The sequence below is a fragment of the Tamandua tetradactyla genome, chromosome 3 (assembly GCF_023851605.1).
Source record: "Tamandua tetradactyla isolate mTamTet1 chromosome 3, mTamTet1.pri, whole genome shotgun sequence".
NCBI classification, from domain to species: Eukaryota; Metazoa; Chordata; class Mammalia; order Pilosa; family Myrmecophagidae; genus Tamandua; species Tamandua tetradactyla.
Window position 1 is genome coordinate 121,429,272 of NC_135329.1, and position 16,291 is coordinate 121,445,562.

Below are 16,291 nucleotides of genomic sequence, written 5' to 3' on the forward strand. Positions count from 1 at the left end.
CATTCTCTATTTTAATGATTTGTTTGCTTGCCTTTCTTACTAGGCTTGTTAAAGAGGCAGTGAACAAATCAGCACTGTTTATTATCTCCAGAACCCATAACAGTGGTTGGCCTCAGGTATGAGCTCTACAAAAAATTTTGGGTTTTTAATCCAAGGCTTCAGAATCTTTTCCCTCAACCGTTCTCTCCTTTCTTCATCATGATTTGAAACTTCCACAGCTTCCTTTTTCTTCACTATCTACAGAAACTTTGAGAAGCATAAGTCTGTTACCTAACTAAAGAAAAGTTTACTCCCATTTTTAGGCATATAATATCAGGTTTAGGCAGAGCATCAGTAACCTGCAAAAATAAATCTTAATTAAAATCAATACCACCATTTTGAAAAAGATGTCATCTTTTTATTAAGAATACAACTTAATTATACAAATAACAAATAGACTGCCGTTGGACAGCAATATGCAAAAATGTGAAATACAAAATTATCTCAAGAAGAATATGGTATATCTAGACCTGTAAATATTAGTATTCAACTTTCCCTATTCAAATTACTATGTGCCTTCTCTCTCTTGTTTGGACCCTATTCTAGTTTGCTAGGTGCCAGAATGCAATATACCAGAAATGGTATGGCTTTAAAAAGGGGAATTTAATAAGTTGCAAGTTAACAGTTTTTAGGCTGTGGAAATGCCCAAATTAAAACAAATTCATAGAAATGTCCAATCTAAGGCATCCAGGGAAAGATTCAAGAAGGCCAATGAAGATCAGGGTTCCTCTCTCAAATGGAAAGGCACATGGCGAACACGGTCAGGGTTTATGTCTTGGCTGGAAAGGCACATGGTGAACATGGCATCATCTGCTAGCTTCCTCTCCAGCTCCCCAGGAGGCATTTTCCTTCTTCATCTTCATTGCCAAAGGTCGCTGGCTGGTGGACTCTGCTTCGTGGTTCTGTTGTGGCTTTCTTGTGGCCCTGTCATTCTTCTCTGCTCTCACTGAATCTCCCTCATTCTCAAAAATGTTACCTCTTTTATAGGATTCCAGTAAACTAATCAAGACCCACCCAAATGGGTGGAGACATATCTCCACCTAATCCAGTTTAACAACCACTCTTGATTGAGTCACATCTCCAGGGAGATTATCTAATTACAGTTTCAAACATACAGTACTGAATAGGGATTAGGAGAAACGGCTGTCTTTACAAAATGGAATTAGGATTAAAACCTGGCTTTTCTAGGGTACATACATCCTTTCAAACCAGCACCGACCCAGACTGATACAAACTCCTAGATGCAAAATAAAATGACATAACTTTTTAACTTAAAGATGCCTTATCAGGCACTTGATAAAAGAAGCAATTTCTTGTGCATAAATTGTTTTCCCACGCGAAGTGAAATATAATACTTAGAGACATTGAGATTATGAACACACTTGGGATTTCAATGGCTAAGAAAACTTAAGGCATATCGGTTTTCCTTATACTTTTCTACAGATAAAAGCAATCCAAATAACCACATTTGTTGATGTTGAGATGAGCAAAATATATATATTTTATTACCTATTTAAACTGAGAGGGTCTCTGCAATGCCCTGAATACTTCAAATTGGTTTAAAATTAAATTCAAGAGCCACAGATAACCAAATAACTTACAAGCTCTCTTATCTTCTTTAGTAAAGGAGAGGTTTCAGAATCTACTGGCATCTTGAAGGAAATATTTCTCAATCATCTTGGCAGAATTGAAGGAAAATAGTCCTATAAAGAAAGAAGCATAGTACATACAAGATGGATACGTTAACCTAGGACCCTGTGCTTCCATTTCCTCATCTGGGAAACAACACCTCCCTCACAGGGCTGTCATGAGGCTGTCATGAGGGGTGCACTGAGTGAAAGATATGTGCAGTACATAGAATCATCCTGGCAAATAAGTGTTTGCTATTATCTGATTACCTCGATCCTACTCCTCAAATGCTGTCACTTAAACAATACAATATTAAATAAAGATGTAAAAGTGCAAAAGGGCACTACAATTTCTTTCAAAAAAATCTTCATAATCATAACAGGAGCATCAGCATTTTATGTAAACACTAAGTTAGGCTAAATAAACAGCAGTAGAAATGACCTATGTGTTCAGCAGCCTTGGAACAAGGAGATTTAGTCAAGTAATGATTAATCTGTGTCAAAAGTACTTTCTATCCTATGCAGCTTTGCAAGCGATTTTTTGCCAGCATTCTAATTCTATTTGAAGAAAATGCAAACTTGGTAAATGTTAAGAAATTGCCAATGGCATAATCAAAATCATCCAAACTTCTCATAGGTTAAAATTAAGGATACTTCTCTTCTAGTAATGCGGGGTTGCAGAGTAAGAGATCTCTTCAAAGTTTACTGAGTTTTTCTATCAAAGTTTTACCTCAGATATTATAATCATAGTCAGATAGACTGAGTTAGACCCCAGTCTCACCCTTCATCAGCTATAAAACTTTGGACAAGTGTTTCCAATCTCTCCAAATCCTAGTTTCTTCACCATAACATAAGAATAATAATGCCTATACTGAAGGACAGCTGAAAGGACTGAATGAGATGTATGTAAAGCCATGTTACGCAAGCATCATGCATGGCAGTCACTGCACAATAAGGGGAAGCACTGCTCATTATTATTATTGCTGAGATCTCATTAATTAACCTTTTGCCCCATTAATTTCATGACCTCTTTCTTAAATAGGTAAATGTCAGAAGAAGAACCTATAATGTCAACATGTGTACTACAAAAATTAATCAGAATCTTAAGGTACCTAGAACTTAGTTCCTCACATGCCAACTTAATATTTCTTTTCTATTTCCCTTTCCTACCAAAACAAATGTCTCTTTTCTAAGCTCAGAGTGAAGTGAAGAGAATGTGAACATTCCTCAATGAGTTGTTTCACCTGTTTTACATAGTTTGGCTGAGAACTACCTTGAGCATCTTTTAGACAAAAGGTGGTGATGTCACCATCCACTTTCTCCTGGCTTAGAACATTAAATTTTTCAATGTGCTTTCATAAAGTCTGCACTTCCGTTTCAGGTAAAGGAATACATCTGTGTTGAGAACAAGTGTTTCTCTGCTTCCAGCTGTCTTAGGTACTAATGTCCCCAGTGACACCACAGAGTTATAACTTCTTTGTAGACACCTCTTGGGGTTTGGTCTATTCCAAGTTTTTCCCTCACTCATAAAATTCCCATTTTTTTTTCTAAAAGAGGACTCACTTTTAACAACAAACATTCTTTGAACTTCTTGACAGCTAGAAATGATCCACGAACAGAGAGCCTTCTGTTGGGTTCCAAAGGAATGAAGCATAAAGTTGGGATTTTCCTTTTCAGGTCCATTACCAGATTCTCTAGAACAGCTTGACTTTGAAATACAGAAAGATCAAGGACAGCATTTACTGACCTAAACACCTAAAATTAAAAATAGAGAAATCAAAACAGCACTACCTGAAAAAACAAACAAACAGTACTTGCCTAGTGGAGCAGACTGCATAAACATACTAAACATATTCCTTTTGTGTCACATTCTCTGTCTCTGCAGCAATTTCTCTAAACCAGACCCCAGACTTCCAGGCTTCTTACCCCACAGCAGCGGATCAAAGGGATCCCACAACCCAATCGAGGCCATGGTATTCAATCTAGGATTCACAGTCCCTTAATGCATACCCCAAATAAGGTTTTGTACCCACAGATATAAAACCAATCTGGTTCAAAATGTTAAAATAAACTGAGTAGAGGAAAATACTGGTGTTCAATGAGAGAGAGGGAAAAGGGGTATTGTATGTCTGAATTTTTTCTTTTTTCTTTTTATTTCTGTTTCTGGAGTGATGTAAATGTTCTGAGAAATGATCATTGTGATGAATATTATAACTATGTGATGATATCATGAGCCACTGACTGCACATAAAGTATGAAATGCTCATACGTTAAGAATATTCGCATGTATGTAGATCAGTTTTATTAATAAAAAATTTTTTAAAAGAATGGAAAAAAAAACTAATATGGTTCTGCTCAGTGGGCAGGGTTCCCTCCAGAGTGCACCCCTCCCTCCCTAGCTTTGAAGTCCATCAGATGGGGCCACAGAACCTAGGTTTCTTTCAGAATGAAGTCTGTAGCCAGTGATTTGAATTTTAACTTTTCCCTCTTATTCCTATCTTTCCTGCCTCTTCAAGGCACCTTTATAATGTTTATCCTAATTGGGCTTTTTACCCCAAATAGGTAAGCTCCTGACATTATCCAAGGCAGCATGAAAGCTCACTGTCACTTTAGCTTACTGACCAGGCAGTAACCGAAAAATTTCAAAAGACAGGTTTGGCCTTTTACACTGACTCAAGTTAGAGAGCTTGCATTTTAATTTTTAGAAGTCAGGGGACAAAAGCATCCTGTGTCTCCCTACATAGGGAAGATTTGTAGGAGAAGTGGGATAGAGGAGGATTGACATGCCTTCTGCTATTTACCTTAACTTTTCTTTAAAAGGAGAGACTGTGAGTTGAGCCAAGACAGTCTTCTTTTCTAGATAGTGTCTGTTTTTTCTGATGACATTCTCTGCAACTGAGTGGACAAATTTCTGCCATTAGAAGTATTTGTTGCAAGATATATATGGTTCAGCAATATTATTTAAAATGTCCAGGAGATTTTTTTTTCTACATTTTCCCTCTAAATTCAACATCTAAATAGCTTTTTCCTTCTACCATAACACATTAAAATTCATTTTATGTGCAATTATGAGCCTAATCATATTTTTAAAACTGCACATAGAGTTATATATGAAAAGAAAACTAAAACAATTGGTTGAATCCAGGGATATGGCACAGACTGGGTTTTACTCCTAACTCACTGGCTGACCTTGTTCTCCTTTGTCAATCTTCCTTCCCTTCCCAATCTCTATACTTTGGTGTATCTCAGGCCTGTGGCCTCATACCTCTTTGCTAATCTACTCCTGCTACGGCAACGAGCTTATCATTCCCATCTAAAGACCATCTCTACAGACGTCAATTCTAAAATGTTATCTTCAGCCTCCTTTCTCCTTTCTGCCTTCTAGAAACCTCTACTTCATTGCCCTGAAAGGTGTTTCATTACCCAAAACTTAACTCTTGATAACCACCCTTCTCTAGAACATTCTCTTTCCTAGTGTTCTCCAACTCAGAAAATGACATCAACAAATTCTGAATAACCTCCAGTTCTCATCACTTGCTCTACTACCACCCTAGTCAAAGCCAGCAAGGATGGCCTCCTATTCTCCACCCAGAATGATCCTCTAAGAAAAAGTGGTCATATCTTGTCAGTCCTCTACTCAAAACCCTTGTTCCAACCCAGTTTTCTAAGAGCTCGGGTTGACACAGCCCTAAGACCAAAGGACACGCTAGGCAGAGAGTGAGACATAAATATTATTGGGACATAAGAACAGAAGATTCTTCCCGATGATTCTTCTGTCCTCACAAAGGGAGTGAGGAGTGCAACGGCTTATACAGGTTTAGGACAAGGGTGTAAGAACAGAATTTCAGCAGGGCCTCTGGACACAGGGTTTTTGAGGTTTGTCATCAGTAGTAATCAAGGGAGGGGAGTATTAATGCTTTCTTTATGATATCATCTGTACATTCTCCTCCTCCTCCCTGAGGAGATGTGATGACCTTTAGCCTCTGTCCCGGACATTTAGGAGGCTACATGCAGTAACTTGTTCTCAGTATGGAAGGGGGATCCAGGTCCCAGCTCCCACAACTGTCCAACGCTTCCCATCTCGCTCAGAATAAAATCCAGAGTCCTGAACTTGACCAATTAGTAACTTTCCATAAACTGTCCCAGCTCTGTCTAATCACATCTCCTATTACTGTTCACTTGCTCACTCCAGAGCAGACACGCTGGCTTCCCTTGCTGTTCTTCGAACACACCAAGCATGACTCAGCACACTTTTACTGGCTGTTTCCACTTTCTAGAATGTTCTTCCCCCATATGTACATCAGTCATTCCCTGACTTCATTCAGACCTCTGCTTAAATGTCACCCAAACAGTATTTCCCTAACCACTCTATGTAAAATAGCACCCTTCATCACTTTCTATCCACCTATCCATCTTTATATTGTTTCATGGAACTTATTGCCACCCAACAATAAAAATAATATTAATTTCCACCAGCAATGTCATCCCCCCCTAGAAAAATAATAAAGAGAAATTGTCTACCCTTCCTGCCCTAACTTAACTGCTGTATTGTAATAAAGAATTTGGCTGGTGTTTGTCCCTAGGCCCTAGAGAGGAAACCTCTACACCTTCGGAATGTCCCGTGATAAGAGTGACTTTTGTTACTCATGATGGACTCAGGACCACACATGAAAGTTCATACGCTGACAAGATGACAGGGTAGGTGGGGCCAGCCATATACCCTTAGCTTTAGTGTCAGGGCTGGCCACACCTGAAAGACTAACCGCTTGATTAGGAGGAATGGGACTTTGAGCCAAGTCAAATCAGCTTGACCACCCAACCTCTGGACAGGAAGGGGGGCCCTGGGGATTAAGTTTGACCACTGGGCAATGAATCTGCCAATCATGCCTATGTAATGAGACTCTGGAGTGCGTGACCATGGAAGGTAAGACATCCCCGTACCCGGAGGATGACATTTTGATGCCACAGGGAGAAGACACAGAAGCTTGCATTTGAGACGCATCCAGACCTCATGCCATGCACCTCTGCTTTTGGCTTCTTCAAACTTGTCTCCTTTTACTATAATAAAACTATAACCACATGTACTACACTTTCAGTGAGTTCTGTGAGTCATATCAAACCCAAGGGGAAGCAGGAAACTCTGAATTTGTAGCCAGTTGGTCAGAAGTATGAGGAGCCTGGGCCCCTTGAACTTGCAACTGGTGCCTCACAAGCATCTTATAGAGAATTGCCATCACCTGTGGAGTCCAGCAAATCTCAGGGCAACTAATGTCAGAATTGAATCATATATTATAGTTGCTGATTGAAGTCACTGCAGTATTTACTGGTGTCATAAGTATAGGAACTTTATATACCCACTGGAACTTTATATACCTGTATACCCTCAAAGAGAGGAATGACTTAACAGTAAAAGATAAAGTATGATAATCCATTGCCTCTAGGATCTTTCCCTGCAACCTGTCTTCTCTTCAGCAGAACAAGTTCTCTTTCTCTGTTCTGATTTCCATGGGATACTTTTACCTCTAAGAGGCTGACCTGGAGGTTCCTCTTGCTCTGGCAGTCTATTCTGCCAACCACTAGGTTGTAAAGAAGCCCTTCCACCTCCTCCATGAGAGGGGGTGACTGCTCTGCGGATTAAACTCTCTTCACCTGTGTCAAGGGCGGAGGGTGAGAAACAGTGATTCAACTAATGTCATATCTAAGCCTATTTCTCCTGTCCAACTTTACCAGTAATAAAGCAGATACTATATTACAGCATCTGTTTAAGTTCTGTGTCTCTATCATTGGTCTGAAAAAACAATAACAAAAAAAAAAAAACGGAAGCAGAAGGTAGATTAACATTGTTGAAGCTACCTCAAACCCCCCAAGTAGTTATTTCTTGGTTGTGATGGTATAGATAATTTTGTGGGGGTTTTTTTCTGTATAAGTTTTCTAATGTATCACTTTTTTCCAGAGATATAAAAGCATACAAAATATAGAATAAAGTCTTCAAGAATTTTCTGGTCACTAACACCTTTGTCATGAGCCATTTTCGCATATTTTCTTGCTAATGCAATATTTAGCACTTTTACATACTGAAGAAAATAATTTTTAAAAACTACTTAAAAATTTACCAATCCCAACAGTCATTTTAATGAAATGGATTTTAAAAATTTCATTTCAATAATATTAAGTTACAAAAATTCAATTTGGAAATACCTGTTTTTTCCTTGAATATTTCCTTGAATATAGGTAACTTCTTTGGTTATTGTTGGATATATCACATCTTCAACATCTCCACCTTCATTCTCAATATCTCAGAAGTGACTCTTAACTAATGTGGCCAGTACTTGATTATTAAAATGGCCACAAACTACAACAGTTCTTTTGGAAGCTTCAGATTCTCCAATATTTGAAATTAATGCCTGTAAAAGAAATAATAAGATGCTCTTTTAAAAATGTAAGATTCCACTTAATAAAGATGACACCACACATCAATGGGAGAAGCTATCTTATTCTTATTCAATAAAGGTGTAATTGCTGCTAGTTAAGTAATTAAAAAAAAAATTAAACAAAGATTCTTGCCTATACCATACGCCAAAATAAACTGTATATGAATTTGAGTTAAACGTAAAAATAAACCTCTATGTTTTTCCTTATGAAAATAAAACATTATTAATATTTGCCTGATTTTTAGAAAGGCCTAAAAAAAATGAGAGTGGTCACAAAGGAAAAGATCAAGAGACATAACATTAAAACAATTTTTTTAATCAAAAAATTATCATAAATATGATAGTGCGGAGACAGTTATATGCTTTCTTATAGTCGAAAGTGAATAAACCAAAAAGAAATATATCCCCTACTTTTATTGTTAGAATCAGAGAAAAGTCACCATGAGAAAATAAAATTCTGGCAATACCAGGAGTTGCAGTGGAGTTAATCCTGCTTTCCTGTACAGATCTGAGATCACATTCAACCACAGAGAGCACATGCTATTGCAGACCCTGCTAACATGCTAGGCAGTACCAACTGTGAATAGATCCTTCCCTGGGCTCACTGTCCTTGAACTTCCTGTATTAATCTATCCTAAATTAATGCAGGAAGGACAGGGTGTTTCATGGGCCTTAGTGGTGGTTAATGGACCAGACAGGTGGACTCTGAACTCAGACTAGCATTCTATTGGGGATAGGCCAAATACTATTTCTAACCTTCCTGGGTCAAGAACATGGTCATAGAATACACACTGTTCCCATCACTCTTTTTTTTTAATGGAAAAATGAATTATCAATTTTATTTGAAAGTGTAAGGGGCCCCAATTAGGCAAAAACATCTTGAAAAAAAACAATTAAGTGGGAGGTATCATGCTTCCTGATTCTAAAACATACTACAAGGCTGCTTTGGACAAAAGTATGGTACTGGCACAAGGATAAACATGTCAACTAATGGAATTAAATTGCAGGTTCAAAAATGACCTACAAAACGGTTTGTCAAAAATTGTTTTTTTAAACATTTTTTCGTGAAATATACAAGCAGAAAAATGATACATTTCAAAGTATATTTTGACAAGTAGTTATAGAGCAAATTTCAAATTATGGTATGTGTTACAGTTCCACAATTTCAGGTATTTCCTTCTAGCTGTTGTAATACACTAGAGACCAGCAAGAAATAGCAATATAATGATTCAGTAGTAACAATCATTTGTTAAATTCTATCTTCTCTGTTACAAGTCTTCCCTCTCATCTGATCCTACTCCAGTCTCCAGGATGTTTGGGCAATGAACATTCTAAGTTTTTCATGTTGAAAAGAGGTGTCAACATTGCATCCTTATTGGGTAGGGGGATGCAATTAGTTGATGTTCTTGGAGAGACTGGTGCCTCTGGATTTCCGGGCTGATCTGGCATAGGAAAAATATGGAGGTTTTAAGTTTCTGAAAATAAACTTAGTGGATGAAACTTTTGTAGAGCCACAGACATAGTCTTGGATAATTTTAGTGTTTACAGGAATACTGCTGGTTGAGGACTGGCATACAATGGCAATTTGCATTATCTAGTGGAAACATGCATAAGAGTTCTCCCATCACTCTTAAGAGCCCCCTTAAAATTTAACTAAAAGAATGAAAAATAGAATAAACCCACTTAAGGGGACAATCAGTAAAACAGGATTTCAACAACTGTCTGGAAGACTGAGAGTGCAGAGAAGTTCATAAAGGAGTTGCAATCTAAAATAAGAAAGGTAAAACCTGCATGAAAAGCACAGAAGGGCTGGGTGATATGGAGGAGGGCGAAACGAAAAAAGCAATCAAAAACCAAGGGGTCTGCATACGGCCCAGCAATTCCACTCCTAGGTATATACCTCAAAGAACTGAAGCAGGGACTCAGACACTTGTACACCAATGTTCACAGCAGCATTCACAATAGACAAAAGGTAGAAGCAACCACATATCCGTTGAGAGGTGAATGTGGTTTATACATACAACGGAATACTATTCAACTATGAAAAGGAATGAAGTGCTGAAATACCTACAACATGGATGAAACTTGAAAACATTGGGCTAAGTGAATGAAATAAGTCAGACACAAAAGGACAAATATTTATGTTTACACTTATATAAATATCTAGAATAAGCAAATTCAGAGACAGAGTATTAGAGGGTACCAGGACCTGGAAGGTTGGTGGGGGAAAGGAGGAAGAGGAACAGGGAGTTATTGCTTAAAGGGTAGTTTCTGCTTTAGGGAATGATAAAGTTTTAGTAATGGAAGGTGTGAGAGCAGCACAACATTGTAAGTAATACCACTGAATTGTACACTTAAAAATGGTTAAAATGGCAAATTTTATGTTATATATACAGTACCACAATTAAAAACAGAAAAAGAAAAAAGAATTTTGTTGAAAGACCATTGGCAAAACAATAGCTCTTGTTGGTTGTCAACAATCCCTACCTCTGTGTATGCACAAAAGGAGCACACAAATAAACTTATTACAATGAAGACATCTGGGCCTATAGTCTTAGGTAAAAAATTTGAGGATTATTTTATTTTATTAAAACAAAACAAAACTACACAAAGGTACAAGGAAGACGCTGACCTGCCGGTCTGGGTACTGGCACCATAGAGCCAAGCCCTACCCTCTTCGGTATTCTCTGAAGGGGTCCCAGAGTAAAGATCACATGCAAACTAAAATGTGGCATGATATTGAGTAAATTATGGATAAAAAAAGGAAAAAAAAATACATTTGACCCAGCTGCTAGTAACATGTTCTTATTAAGTGGAAAAAGGAAAAGTACATATGACATTGGACCAACAGGAGAAAAAGTAATCACAGCACTCTATTAGGGCCTGTTGTAAACAATATTGACATCTGCATAATTATGTAAACACAAATTTTAACTTTTAGAATAAACTTTTTAAGTCTTCAAAATAAATATGGTTACAGAATAAAATGGAAATTTTTAACCCTGTCAATGCAAGAATAAAGGCAGACACACCAGAAGTTGGGAAAAGAGATGGAAGAGAAATAATCTCTTGTATTATAGGGAAGCATGTAACACTATCAAAAAGGTTAACTATTTTATTGAGGTTACAAAGATAAGCCAAAGAAGAATTTAAAATATGATGACTTTCAAACTTGGAAAAAGGTGAAAGTCAGAGTTCAAATGAGTGAAATCTTCATTTTTCAGATTAGGAATTGAGTAGATAACAACCAAAGTCAGCGAACTCCCCCAAGGTATATATTCTCTTAGTATCTCTTGGGATTTCAGCTGATATAAAAAGACACTTTAAAGAACAACCAAAGAAAAGACAATGGAGACAAATCCACGATTCACATCTCAATCTCAAGGAGGCAATAAAAAAGTGGTTTTTTAATTCACAATGTCAATTGAATTTTTAGAATATACCTGGAATATGCGAATTTAAGAGAAGCAACCTCTGAAACCCAATACACAGTATCTTGTCTACAGTTCATTCAGTTAACAAAGGCAGCATTAATTAAGCATATGTTTCATGACTAGAAATATACTGGGCACCAGAGATGACACATAGAAAGAAATAAGGTGTACTTTTGCCCTGCAATTCAGCTCCACCACAAAAATTGATTGAGCATTATCACATGTGGGGCACTTGACCAACCTTAGAATTACCAACATAAGAAGACAAGGGCCTCTACCTTTAATTAAGAGAAATAAATTAATCATTTGAACAGAGTTTGGTAGACACAAAAGAGGAAGATCTCTTTCTCTACAAAAGGAAATAGACCAACACCCAACAATTTGAGGATAAAAGTCCTTCCATAGTAAAACACTACATTGTACAATAAATGCCATCCAGGATTAGGAAGTAAATTAATTCTGGCTAAAGCAGTCAAAGGCTTCATGAAAGAGAGGCCTTAAACGCTGTCAATTTGAATGAATGGGAACAAGAAGTGACAGCTGTCTGGAAAAGACTCCACAGCGTATGCAAGGAGGAGGGGAGGGTGATATGAAAATGGTTCATGCACATACATAAAACAAAGAGAGGGGCTGTGCAAGGATAGCTGTGTGGTATTTTTTTCTCGCATGCCATGTGGGAAACCTGGGTTCTATTCTCCGAGCCTGCCCATGCAAAAAAAAAAAGAAAGAAAGAAAGAAAGAAAGAAAACAAAGGGAGTAGCTCCTCAGAATAAAACTACTAATGTATTGACTATTTGTTATGAGGTGTTTTAGAGGAAAGCAGTCTTTCTTAATATTATTGACAAACTAGATTGCATCGTGAAACCATAAAAATATATTAGAACAAAGTATCCCTATATGCTACCACCTAGTAGTAATACATAATTTACCAAGATAATTTGCCCTAGAAGAGGAAAAAAAATGACAAAGGGATTTTTCAGGCTTTTAGGGAAGCTTACTTCACACCACATTTTCTTGATTTACTATATAATATTTGGCTCTAACAGAAGACACTAACCTCAGTGGGTAAAAGGCTATTGAATCAGTCAAAGAAAAACTTTCCATCAATTTAAATTCAGAAAACCTTAGTCTGCCTGCCATTATGCCCTCATCAGTCCTAATGCCATATTTCTCTATTCAAGTGTCTTAATCTAATTTACCTTTGAAACCAAAGGAACTTCTGCCTGAGTCAATTTTTTGTTTCCTGAGCCAATATTTTCAGGAGAATGTAAGGAAATCATGGTACTAAAGGTTCAGTCTAGTTTTGCTTAATTTTTCAGGCTCATCTTAAGGAATCATTTCAAAGACCAGTCGATATTTTCCTTAACCTTATTTCCTACATTTGAGTCAGCATGGCAAACATATATCTTACTGAAGTCAGTTATGAACAGTAACTGCTAATTAACCTCTTTGGTCTAAGATTAAGAAGTAAAAGAAATGTCTTGAAAAAAGTTAGGCCTTTATAAAGTTATCACATAAAGATAACACGCTTTTGAAATAAGGGCCGCATTTTAGCCAAGGGGTATTAAGGTGCAGACATTTTCCCTGTATCAATGATATGTTTTAAGAGACTTTTGGGGGACCATCATATCAGAAGGCAAAAGAATACAGAGAAACACTGTGTGAGCTCATTTTTGTAAGCAAAGCTAACCCCCACCAACAGGGAGAAATAACTGTAATATTCATTCACTGCTTTTCTTTGCTTCTTTCCCCAAAATCAGTAGTTTGTTTTCTCTTACGATGCCTTTACTGCAGCTTAGCAAACAAAACGGCACATGTATTTCACAACAGCTTTTGTATTTCCGGGGCCCAAGCATTTCAGACCACCGAATAAAGCCCCACCCCCCTCCTCGGCCCCAACTGCTTTCAACCGTTTGATGAAAAGAACACAGAAAATTAAATCTTGAATTTGCTAAGTCTTCTTTCTAGCCAGCACAGAGTGTGAAAATACAGAGAGCCCTTTGTGTCTGTGGAGAAAGAACTAAGATCACAAAGAGAAGTATTCACACTAAGGCAGTCAGAAGACAGGATTCCTCCCTAACTTGCGTCCCTGGCCGAATCCCTTTTCAAGTGGAAGCTGTAGCCTCCATTTCTGAGAATTCTCTTCCCTCTTTCTCCAAGGAATGTTGGGACAACAGTCAAGCCCTCAACACAGACTGCTAAGCAAAATCCTAGACGCAAGTCTGTCCCTGGATACGGGACACTGGGGCAGAAGGAGGCGGCCTGCTACCCACCCCTCTGGGGCTGCGCCTCCTTCGCAGAACCTGACGCGAATTTGGAGAGCCCGGAATTGCACGAAGGAAAGGGGGAAAACGGTAAACCGAGGTTAGTTTGCTGGATTTCCTCCGGAGTAGGAGGCTGTTGGCCAGTCGGGGGGGCCCTCCGCGCGCCGCCCCTGCTCTTCCGGCGCCTCCCGTCGGCCTCCGCCCGAATCCGCGCGCCTCCAGGACAGGCCGCGGGCAGCCCCGCAACTGCAAAACCCAGAGCGAAAGCACCTTGCCACCGGGGAGGAGAGACGCGCCCGCGGCGGCCGGCAGGAAGCCCGGATCTAACCAAGAGCCGCGGCGGGCCCGGGGCCGCACCGCAGGGTGTTGGTTTCGGGTTATTCTTTTGTGTTTTTTTTTTGTTTTTGTCCCCGCTCCCTTGGCAACAATGCGTGGGAAAGGCGTTTCTCCACCCCATCCCACCCCGGCGTTCCTCGGCCTCGCGGCCTCTGGGTGGGAGCTCCGACTCAGGGTGGCCGCTGCCCGTGACCTGCAGGACGCCCTTAGGAGTTTCGCAACTTTTGAAACCACTGTGGAGGGAGGCAGGGAGGATTTCCCCGCAGACACTCGGGGGCTCTCCCTGCTCCCGTGAGTCAGCGGCTCAGCGCAATCTGGATCCTCTTCTCTACACCCTCTTGACCTACCCCAGACGTCTTCCCCAAACCCACACCTGTGCCTTCACCTACCCCTGTCCGTCACCTTCCCAGCCCAGCCCAGAGCCCCGCACGGGCCTCAGCTAGAGGCGGAGGTCCCAGGATGGAAGGCGCACTGCCCCTGCCGACATATACTCACACCATGAGTGCTATTGCGTTTGGGCTCATGGCACTGAAGAGGATACAGGGATCTACTTAGCACCAAAACCAGAGGGAGAGCACGAAGAAGGGCAAAAGGCTGCCACATAATGAAGAAGCCCCATTTCATTCATAAAAGATACAAATTGAAATAAGAATGAGATACCAATTTCCAACAATTAGATTAGCAAAAATCGTTAAAGTAACACTCAGTGTTTCTTAGAGTGTGAAGAAACAGCAGTGTTGTTGCAAGTGCAGATGTTTGCAAATGTTTTTAAGAACCTCTGCCCCACCTATCGAAAGGTAAAATATAAAGAATCACCACCACCACAAGTATAAATGCACATATCCTTTGATTAGGAACTGCCTTTTAGAACTGAACATGAAGTTATAGTATACAAGTGGTGCCAAGATAATTTGCAGAAATTTCAATTTTATTGCTTGTAATACAAGTGATAACCTTATAAAAGCTACAAAACCACCGAGTTTATCCATGAACAGAGTATTTATTATATGACTAATGGCACATCTGTAAGGCACAAGGCTATGAAGTTTTCAAAAAGAACAATGTAGATCTACGTGTGGTTCCCAATTTTATATTTACATCTCCAGATTAATATATTTAAAAGCACACTGGAATGTCTAATAAGTATCTGAAATTTAACAAGACCAAGAAAAACTCTCCTTCCTCCCTGTCTTCTCCCTCAGCAAATGGTAGCACTCTCCACCAGGGGTTCAAGCTTGTGACTCAGTTGTCTTTCTAGAGTCCCAAAGCAGGGGGGCACAGTCATTCTCTCCAACTCCACCACCACCATGCTCCAGCCTCCCTCTTCTCTGCTGCTCTTCAATCCATTCTTGACACTGCACCCAGATGAACTTTTAAAAATGTAAACCAGGTCTGAACTTTTTAAAAACACTTCATTGTTTTCCCATTGAACTTTAAAATTCAAATTTCTCACTAAGAGACCAAAAAAAAAACCTTGGATCTGCTTACCCACACCTCATTGCATAGCACTCTTCTCCCCTTTCCCCAGGCTCCAGCCACACAAGCCACCAAGCCTGGAGCATGTCATGGCCTGTGCACTGAAGTTGTCTCTGCTGGATAGCTCCGCCTTGCTCACTTGACTGGGTCCTTGCTGTCACTGAGTCTTAGTTCAAGTGACCCCTCCTCAGAAAGGCTGTCTCTGATCACCCAGTCTAAATATGGCACTCAAGTTAATTGTTCTTGCATCTTCCTGTTAAACCAATCTCATAGCTCTTGTTGCTTTCTAAAAATGTCTTTTTTGAATATTTACTCACTTTGAATGTCTGTTCGCTCTGCCTAATGTATAAAGAATGTTGGCTCCATTAAAAGAGGAATCTTGGCTATTTTGTTCACTACTATATCCACAGGTTCTTAAACACATCTTCGGAACTCAGCAAGTATTTGTTGGTGAATGAGTGTGTGCCAATGTGGAAACATTGTTCAAAGAAAAGGTTTGAACATTGTATTATTCTAATTTTGTAAAAAAAAAAAAAAAACAAAAACAAAAAACACATGAGATTTTTATAGAAAAGATACATTTAATTAAGAAAAAGTAAAAATTATATAGATATCCCTTTTAAGTTTATGGTGTATTAGAATGGCTGGAGGGAAGTACCTGAAACTGTTGAGCTATGTTCCCG

General features: G+C 39.1%; 1 protein-coding gene across 1 annotated transcript; it reads right to left on the reverse strand.

Annotated features, from left to right (window-relative positions):
* Positions 1-1,748: 1,748 nt before the first annotated feature.
* RBM43 (RNA binding motif protein 43) lies at positions 1,749-14,632 on the reverse strand. Its single transcript, XM_077151775.1, is given in 10 exon segments — positions 1,749-2,822; positions 2,825-2,864; positions 2,867-3,012; positions 3,015-3,213; positions 3,216-3,422; positions 4,462-4,562; positions 7,866-7,884; positions 7,886-8,071; positions 13,806-14,415; positions 14,628-14,632. Coding segments are annotated over 10 exon segments (1,674 nt in total). The 3' UTR covers positions 1,749-2,661.
* Positions 14,633-16,291: the final 1,659 nt, after the last annotated feature.